Source organism: Silene latifolia, chromosome 7 (genome assembly GCF_048544455.1).
Source record: "Silene latifolia isolate original U9 population chromosome 7, ASM4854445v1, whole genome shotgun sequence".
Taxonomy (NCBI): domain Eukaryota; kingdom Viridiplantae; phylum Streptophyta; class Magnoliopsida; order Caryophyllales; family Caryophyllaceae; genus Silene; species Silene latifolia.
In genome coordinates this window covers 111,608,009-111,618,243 of record NC_133532.1, presented here as the reverse complement: position 1 = coordinate 111,618,243, position 10,235 = coordinate 111,608,009, and the positions used below count along the sequence as shown (strand labels likewise).

General features: G+C 31.8%; 1 protein-coding gene across 1 annotated transcript; it reads left to right on the top strand.

Annotated features, from left to right (window-relative positions):
• Positions 1-628: 628 nt before the first annotated feature.
• On the top strand, positions 629-9,360 carry LOC141592550 (GDSL esterase/lipase At5g03980-like). The gene is made up of 6 exons (XM_074413281.1): positions 629-920; positions 7,663-7,838; positions 7,929-8,141; positions 8,245-8,393; positions 8,656-8,929; positions 9,031-9,360. The coding sequence occupies exons 1-6, from the start codon at positions 757-759 to the stop codon at positions 9,270-9,272; spliced, it is 1,218 nt and encodes a 405-aa protein (XP_074269382.1). The 5' UTR covers positions 629-756; the 3' UTR covers positions 9,273-9,360.
• Positions 9,361-10,235: the final 875 nt, after the last annotated feature.

Below are 10,235 nucleotides of genomic sequence, written 5' to 3'. Positions count from 1 at the left end.
TTTTATTCTTTGTTTTTTTCCCGCCTTTCTCGCTTTTATTAACATTGCCTAGCTTTGAAACTCAAATAATGTAACTTACAAAAGATCTGGCAATTAATAACGGCGATTTAAATTGAGAACAAGAATGACGATTAAGGCCCTGTTCTTTTCGGCTGAAAAGAAATGAATTGAACTAAACTAAAATGAAGTAAGAGTTAATTGAAGAGATACGCTAAATCGAAATAAACCGAAATGTTCTCAGTTAAGTCAAAAAAGAAGCGCTGCAAGCGGGAAAAAAAAAACTTAGAACGATCATAACTAGTAAGTACTCGTAACTTTACACTGAAGCGTCTAATTCGGGTGATATTTTTTCAAAATTGCTTATTTTCGACGAGACAAATGTCATATGATAAATTATCGAAAAAGAAAATTGAAAAAATAGCCCATTCGGGTAAATCGCATGAAATGGCCTTGGGTTTTTCATGTTTTTCAGAGGAATGAACCACTTTTTTCGTTAATTTGCTGAAAATGTGTAGTTGTAGAATGTTGACAGATTATATTTGTCTATCATCGAATGACAAAGAAATACGTATATACTAGGGTCCACACTCCATTAATAATCTATGATAGTGGAGAATTCCACTCCATATATCCAGCTCGTACTTTGTTAATTATTGCTCCATTTTATTTCACACTTGTTTCTTCATCTAATCAGTAATCCCTCCTCCTTTATACGCACTCCTACTCGTAATTTGTTAATTTTCAAGTATATCAGACATGTTTATTCATTTCTTACATTCTTCGTTCTTCATAGCAACACTATTCATCTCCTGCTTGGCTACCATATGTTTGTCCAACAACTTTGCTGATCACAACCTCATCAAATTACCATCTCACCACGCCTCGCCTCGCACCTCGTTCCATTTTCTCTCCTTTCCCAGGTTTTTTATTTTCTCCTTCATTTTTATCGATTGTGTTAATTAAAACCGTTATATGCATATATACAACATAGTTAGTAGTTACCGTCACTATTATTACATAATCATATTCACGACTAGGGGTGAGCTAAACCATATACCCGATACGGTTTTAAAAACGGTATTGGATACGGTTTTTTAAACCATAAAAATCACTGATTATGAATTTTTATTGTCTTTCAGCATCTTAATAATGATTTAAACCGTATCGAGCGAGTAGTTAAATTATGGACATATACTTAGACATTAACACGTAATTATGATAGCCTTTCACCATCTGACTATGATTTATCATGTCCAGTTATGTCGGTAGTAGGTGAATTATGTTAATCTTATTCATTGGAGTGGTTGATAATAATAATAATAATAATAATAATAATAATAATAATAATAATAATAATAATGATGTTCGTCTGTCATTATATATTTCAAATTTTCAATATACTCCGTAAATCATGCTCTAGTATCAAAAAAGAACGTGTCCACAATTGTGAAGTTGAGGGGAGAATTAGCAAGTAAAGAATGAAAATTTAGAGATTTTTATCGAGTTCATCTTATATTATTACATGTTCACCCTCTCATCCAAACCAAAAGTAACAGTTGCTTTATCACACTTGTTGAAGCACCTTTTACAACGTAATTCTGTTTAGTTACACATTATTAAAAACTATAAAATTTTGATATTTTTATAGCATTTATGACGATAAACCAAACAAGATTTTATATGACTATATTTTGTGTTGTAGCTGCCAAAATGCAATTTTTACCATTGCCTTCAATGGGAATGAGTATTACTTAATTACAAGCAGCCAATAGCATTTAAACTTGGCAGAAGAGTCGATCGAGTCAAATTCAAATTAGTTGAATTTAAAACGTGCTAGTTTGTAGAATTGTAGATAAATATTTCAAGTCGGCTGATGTTTCATTTTGGTAAAGTTAGTAAAGTAACTACTCCTTATTAAATTGGGTGTCTATGTATTGGCGGGTGAAAAGTACTGAAACACGGGATTTATAAATGCATTTTTATGGTTTGTCCTTACATGTGGCCCACCAACTCAACTTATTGCAAAGAAAAAAAGGATATTGGGTGGGCGTGAATCCATTGCCATTGTCTTTGACATTTGTTTCTCTTTTCAAACAAAAAGCTAGTGTCTAGATGTCGTAATCACTCATTGCTCAATTATTAATCTTTTGAGTAGATGACTACTTTTGATTAGACGCCCATATGTACTTTTCAAACAGCTTTCACGCACAACCATAATACAGTATGAATCACCAATTAGTTTTGCTGAAGACGGGTCGAAGCAAATGACGGGTATTGTTACTCACAAAACGAATAGGGGGGACAAGGTGGGGGCACCTCTATGTGTTTCCCTCTCTCCTCTATTTGGGTCATTTGTGAGAGAAAATGATATCCGTCATTCCAAAGTGACGGATACGTGCCGTCACAAATGAGATTTTGTGATGAATCACAAATACGAACTCGAAAATCAGTGAACGTTAACGGCTACGGTGCGTCTTGCTTCAAACGGCTGTATCCCATCTGAAATAAGACGGATAACATGTTGTCATTTTATAATAAAATGTTATTTTCTGATAACATGTTACCATTATTTTTCACATTATTTTCAGGATAAAAAATAACACTTCTAATAATAACATTTTGTAGATTAAATGGTTACATTGACTTAATTTTAATGTCAATATATACTTCCTCCATTCAACTCCACACTACCATTATCTATTTTGTATACTATTCATAGTTAAACATTCAATTTTAATTTTCTCTCAATACATAAGTGAAAATATATTCATGTGGGATCTTGTTTTATTCGTCGTTACGAGTACATTAAAAATATCTAACTTTTATATTTTTTGGAAATACGTAGTTAACGATATTTAGCGCGTAAAAGACGCGTTGACAAACGTGAAAAAAGAAAGTGGTAGTGTGGAGTTGAATGGAGGGAGTATAATTGAATGGTATTGAGATTGTATCTTAATATCAGTGTCACAAATTTGAACTTTGCACAACCATATGATTAATTAATTTTCCTTAAAATGAAGGTATTTGTCTTATTATTAAAAGGGATTAAATATTACTTCCTCCTAGTTACTCATTTTTTCCCATACCATTTTGTACAATAAAAAAAAATGATTTTGGACCATATAAAACACTTTACCCCATATATAAATGAATTTGGACCACATAAACCTTTCCAAAAGAGGAAAGAGAGAAGAAAATCCGATTACCGTGAAAAAGAAAAGGAGAAAGAAATGATCGACTAGGAGGGAGTATTCCCTATGAGAATATAATACAAATCTTTTACTTTTTCAATGTTTTTTTTACTTTTGTTTTATTGATTTCACACGAGCATATTTTTCAGTCTTGAGCTTAAACAGATATACTCGTGAGAGTTTGATATAGTCTTGAGTCATAAGTGATACCCACATAATTTCTCTTAGCTTGTTAATGAGGTCAAACCAAATACCTCATAAATTTTCTCACGTTTTTAACACTATATAAAGAAATGACAATGATAGAGACGTTGGGTGCCACCAAGCGATACTGAATTATGAAAAAAAAAATATGTATGGTTCACAAACAAACAACAAACACGGTTTTTAACATGATTTTAAATAAAAAAATTAAGATTGTATAAACATTTTACATGTAAAAGAGTGGTATGAAACTCATTATTATTGGATGGCGCTATTTATTTTCCTTTTGCAAAAGGGTAAACTCCACTCTAGAATTACATAAATGACTTGACGACTAGGGCTGCATGCAATGATTATTCCAACTCAATATTCGCTGTATTACTACGGTTTTCTTCATACACAAAGTCGATCTTATTAAAACCGTTTGTTATATCAGAAGCAAGAAAGAACAAAATAAAGAACAATAAAAGAGAAAACGCACATATTTACGTGGTTCACTGTGTTAGCTACGTTTACAGGGCAGAAGGGAGAGAGTTTTATTGATATATGAGGAGTTTTCAGATTACAGATTCAGACGGTATGATAAGCATGACTGCTAGGGAGAGACTTTGAGAGTTTATATAATATTCTCTAAGACCTAATACACAATGACATAATAAGGCCCAAGAAAGACCCTAGCCCAATAATAGATACGGATACCGTTTAGGTTTTGGGGCGTTGCCCCTGAACCCCAGGCACCACGTTGCGTCCTCGAACCCCTAAACCAGCGAGACCCCCGCATAATATCGTTCGAAATGACGACTAACAGATTCAAGGCACAAACCCAACACCGTTGTAGCAATATTTGCATGTTGATCTAGAAACATTTATAATTAGTATTAGAAATCGAGAGGGAGGAGTTCATAAAGGAAATCGTGTTATTGATAATAGTTCGTGGTTCGAATGATTACAATGGTACCATATTTATATAGTACCCAGAGTATCTAAATAATATCAACTAATATCGCAATATAATATAACTTATTCTAATACCGATATTATTCCAATTACGGTATATTACGATATATACCGTAATATCTTCTATTATCCCCCCTCAAACCCATGGTAATTTGTCTAAATTTCCATGGGTTTGCAAGGTAAACAAAGAGAAACGGCTCTATTTTCGAATCGGTTTCGTCGGGCGGGAACGTCGTCGCTTTTCAAACCCGCCAAATCGTTGAAATTTCGTTGTCAAGAACGTCGTATTTTTTCGAACTTGACAAATATCGGTGCGTAACTCGCCGGATCGATGCGTATAGGACTCGCTTGACCGAATTTCGTATAAATCGCCAATAATTAAGAAGAGACCACACTTTATTCACCTCCTTTGAACATGCGGGATTCAAAAGGGGAATTTCGTGGAGAACGCATATATACGATCTCCAATAAATCAATAGAACTTGAAAAGTTCATGTTCTTCGAAAGTGAAAAAGAAAAGTCCTGTATGGTTTCGTTAATACAAGTAGTTGCATTGCACTAAACCATCAAACATTAAGCCATTTACTGCGTATACAAGTAAAGGCCTCGAAAATCGACGATAATTTTTTTTTTTTTTTTTTTTTTTTAAACTAGAAAAAAATAGATCATCATGATAAAATCCCGCCGGAGGGTATCGTAATTCATTAGTCCCTCCACGGTAGGCGGAAGTTCGTTGTTAGGCCTCAAGAGCGTGAGGCTCTGATACCATATTAGAAATCGAGAGGGAGGAGTTCATAAAGGAAATCGTGTTATTGATAATAGTTCGTGGTTCGAATGATTACAATGGTACCATATTTATATAGTACCCAGAGTATCTAAATAATATCAACTAATATCGCAATATAATATAACTTATTCTAATACCGATATTATTCCAATTACGGTATATTACGATATATACCGTAATATCTTCTATTAATTAGTGATGGAAAATATTTAGTTTTACTAATAGAACTAGTTTAGATGCCCGTGCGTTGCAACGGGGTAATTAACTTAGCAAAAAAAATGGTTATAAGGTCTTAATATTTACATCTTATGTCTAATGATTTATTTAGATATGATCAAAAGTCAAAACATCTTATTTAAGAGACGCAAAGAATGTTAGGTTGATACCTAAGTTCCAAGGATGCCTCATATTTATAATCATACGACCACTATATCTTATGTTAATCTTTCGATGTGGGACAATTCTATTATTTTTATATAATTCTACATTATTTTTCAATGTGGGACATATAACAACATACTAAGAAGTACACAATTTTATATATGTACAAATTATATGAAATCTACACGCTAATGATATCATTTTTACCACGAATCAAATTATGTTATTTTCATAATTTTCTTGATGATATTTTTTTCAAAATGAAATGTAAAATTTTTTTATATAAAAATTAGAAACATCACTTGAATATAATATAGGAAATAAATATTATAATAATTAAAAGATTCTCAGTTTATTTTTTACATCAAAAAATATTATTTATGATACTTTCCTTAATTAATTTTTAACATCACCCACCTTATGATAATTTTCTGATATGGGACAATTCAATTATTTATATGTAGTATATTTACCACACCTACGTTATTTTTCAATGTGGGACAAATAACACACGAAAAAGTACACCATCTTTTTTGCACCTATTTCGATGTCTAACCCGATTTAATAATGAGAAAATATTATACTATCTATTTATATTCGTACGTTTTTTCCATTTTTTGTCATAATTAAAATATGTACAAATGATATGATTTAAATTACATTTTTTCCTAACACGACTTTTAAGGTGTAATTGAGGGAGCAATCAAATGTATAAACAAATGCAAAATATTTTCTTTTTCTGGTGCGATTTTGATTATTGGTTAAAAATTATGATGTGTTTTAGTTAGTCAAATGTAATGAGGCATAATAATTACCTATATTTGAAAGTTAAAAATATTTAATTCTACTATTTATCAAAGTAAAAAAGCTCATTATTGATTTGTTTGTTGATTCAAGATCTTTTTATGCAACACTTGATTGTATTATAATTCATAAATTTTCTATTTTATTGCCGAGATTATCATTATATGACACATTAATAACCAATTTATGTATATTTATCATCCATTTTATTTTTTAATTATGATTTTGTCTTAAATAAAGTTATTATACTATCGATTGTCTTAAAATAAACATTATAATATCACTAATATTGTAATATATAATCGCTTTTATAAATATCTACGTGATTAATATCTGTATAGTATTGTTGTAACTAAGGTTTGCCGCTAATACAAACTCTTATAAGAACTCTCTAAGATAATTTTCAAGCGATTCAAAAGATTTTTGGTTGATACTCCTATAAAGTACAATGAGAATATCAATTTTTTAAATTTTTTATAATGTAAACTTAAAGATATTTTACATTGTAATTTGTGTCTTGGCAAGTGTGTAAATGAAAATGTTGTATTTGGTCTTGAATGGAGGGAGTACTATTTATTAATATTCGTACGTTTTTTTTACTAATAATTTTTTTGGCAAATGAGATGTATAAGTTTTTATATAAAGATTATAAACATCATTTGAATATAATAAATAATATAGAAAAAATATTAATATATCATACTGTGAAAATAATGATATAAACTCTTAAGAGCTCTCCAAAACAATACTGAAGAGACTCAAAAGGTTTTTGGTTGTTATATCGGTTCCAATGATGACTCCTATTTATAATCATAGGATCACCCACCTTATGTTAATCTTTCAATGTGGGACAATTTTATAATTTATACGTATTATAATCACCACACTAACATTGTTTTTCAATGTGGGACATATAACATATTAAAAGAAGTACACAATCTTTAATACTCATATGTGCAAATCATATGAAATCTATACTCTAATGAAAGCATTTTTTTACCACGAATCTAATTATATTATCTTCATAACTTTTATAACAACATTTTTTTGCCAAATGAAATGTCAAAGTTTTATATAAAAATTAGAAACTTCTCATGAATATAAAATAGGAAATATAGATATTATAATAATTAAAAGATTCTCCACTTTATTTTTTATGTGGAAAATATTATTTATAAAACTTTCCTAAATTAATTTTTGATGATGTGGACGCTCTAGAATCGCTCGAAAAAACTCTCTTTTATATATAGATATAGATTACTCCAAAAGGTGGTAATTGCATACCCTATACTTACTAGAAAATTGTGTGTTGAATCATGGTAATACAATACAAACTAGCTCAAAAAGTCCTCCGATCAATGCTATCTACCAATTTGGAGATTCACTTTCAGATACTGGAAATCTAATTCGAGCCGACCCGTCTACCAACTGCGCAAACTGGCCATATGGTGAATCCTACTTCAACGAGCCTACCGGGCGTTGTTCCAATGGCCTTCTTGTTATTGATTATTTCGGTAATGCATCAATTCTTCCATTCCAGCTTATTTTAAAAACTCGGTATCATTTGTTGACGTTCTAACATCATTTTTTCGGGACAAATGCAGCAAAGTTCTTAAACCTACCTTTGCTCGATGCATATCTTAACAAAGATGGTAACTTCACGCATGGAGTGAATTTTGCTGTAGCGAGTGCGGCTGCTCTTAATTCCTCTGTTTTGGGGGAGAAGTATAATGTATGGGCTCCTACCAATCTTACATTGTCTGTGCAACTCGGTTGGTTCAAGTCGCACCTTCATTCTTTTTATCCTAATGTATTAGGTAAATTTACCAATCTAACACATCTTCTTTTACATTTAATCCTTTTAACATTTACCTACAAAGTTTGATGGTTAATTTAGTTTCTTTTCTTTTTCTATTTAAGAGAGGAGAAACAAACTTGCAAAAGGGCTTTTTCTTATGGGTGAAGTCGGAGGCAATGACTATAATTTCGCCTTTACCCAAGGTAAACCATTGCCAGATGTATATGAAATGGTTCCGGATGTTGTTCAAAAAATCAAAAGCGCGGTTGAGGTAGGCTACATATAAAGTTTAATTTACAAAAATGAGATGGCGATATGAGCTGATACCGAGTTTTAGTATCACCTTCTCACATACACTATGCAGGATCTAGTGGCGTGATAGACCCTTTAAAAATAATGTATTCAAAAATTATGTAAGAGGGTGATTGAAACTCGGGACCACACGGAAGCGCCCTATCATTGTCTAAATTTTACGAGTTGTGTTTTGTTTTTACCAATATTCATCACATATTATAATTGATTTTGATATGCAGGAAATTATTGATCTTGGTGCTACTCAAATCGGTATTCCCGGAAATTTTCCAATAGGTTGCATGCCAATGTATCTTAGTCAATTCAAAACAAATGATTCCTCTAAGTATGATGAATTGAAATGCCTAAAGGAATATAATAGGCATGCTATATATCACAATGATCAATTACAACAAACTATTATAGAACTACAGAAGAGTAACCCAAATGTTACAATTGTATACATGGACTACTTTGGAACACTCAAAGAAATACTCCGACATTCAACTTTATATGGTAAGTTTAATCTTAGTTTTCATAAGCAGTTTAATGCATAGTTTATTATTTGATGATGAAGTTTTGTTAAACGATCACATAATGTCGTAACAATAATACAGGATTTGATGCGAATGTCACAACAAAGGCGTGTTGTGGGGCTGGCGATGATGAATACAACGTTAATAGTAAAGCATGTTGCGGAGATAATGGAGTTCCGGTTTGTAAAAATCCTCAAGAATATGTAAGTTGGGATGGAACACATTTAACTCAACAAGCTTATTATGTCATGGCCAAGAAGTTAATGCCGTCTCTGCTCCGTTCCTTACAAAATGTTGCTGATAACCTTGTTTCTCAGTCCTGATTGTACCGAGTATTTTTCGTTCCTTAACATTCCAACGTTTTGTATCATCATATGGAGGAAATACAAAGAATGTTACACATTTGAGCTTTATAGGTACACCGTACACGTAGCTTTGATGTAAAATAAAGTCACAATTTTACTTTTCAAAGATAATTTTGGAACAGAAGTAAAAACGACATATAAAAGGATATGAATTAGTTGTAAAAATCTCGCAAGACCCCCCTACTAAAACTAGCATATGACTTGAACAAACTGTCTTTCCTCGCAAGAAATTCGGAGATATACAGGAATGGTGGCTCTCATCTCGCAAGGATCGAATCACCCTAAAACATCAACCTCACAAGGAAGAAATAAAGATACTTATAACTCGCAAGTAATAAGCACACAACAATAACTCTTGTATTATTCTCTCAAACTTAATTCATTGATTGATTAAAACTTAATACAAAGACTCTTTTTTATACTAATATAGACCGACTTAGAGACTCTTTAAAAAATAATACTTTCCTAAACTAATTAGGAAATAACTACTACTCTATCAAGAAATTAAGAAACTAAGCTTTCCTAAATAAATTAGGAAATTATTTCACCAACCCGAATAGAAAAATAATAATCTAGACTCCATTTAAGAAAGTAACAATTCAATTCATCCTTCATCCTTTCCAAATTGTGTTCGCACCATTTGCGTCATCTGCGTCTGAATTGGATAGCTCAACTTAAAACGATCATATCTCCTTCGTTACTTATCCAAATAAAGCGTGTAACCACTTGTTGCAAAGCTAATACCTACATCGAGCAGTTTCATTACCTTAGCCATCACAACATCCCGCATTTCTGCTTCAGTCGGCGCTGACCCTGTCTCCAAGGCTTGTGACCTTCTTCCAACTCTATTCTGTGCATACAAATATCAGGACTGATGCCCTTAATGTCATCCAATGAATAACTCATGGCTTTCCTGTTTTT

Coding starts and splice junctions, on each gene's coding strand:
- LOC141592550 (XM_074413281.1), top strand. CDS start 757: ATGTTTATTCATTTCTTACATTCTTCGTTCTTCATAGCAACACTATTC. Junction 8,394..8,655: donor AAATCAAAAGCGCGGTTGAG/GTAGGCTACATA, acceptor TTTGATATGCAG/GAAATTATTGATCTTGGTGC. Junction 8,930..9,030: donor CCGACATTCAACTTTATATG/GTAAGTTTAATC, acceptor ACAATAATACAG/GATTTGATGCGAATGTCACA.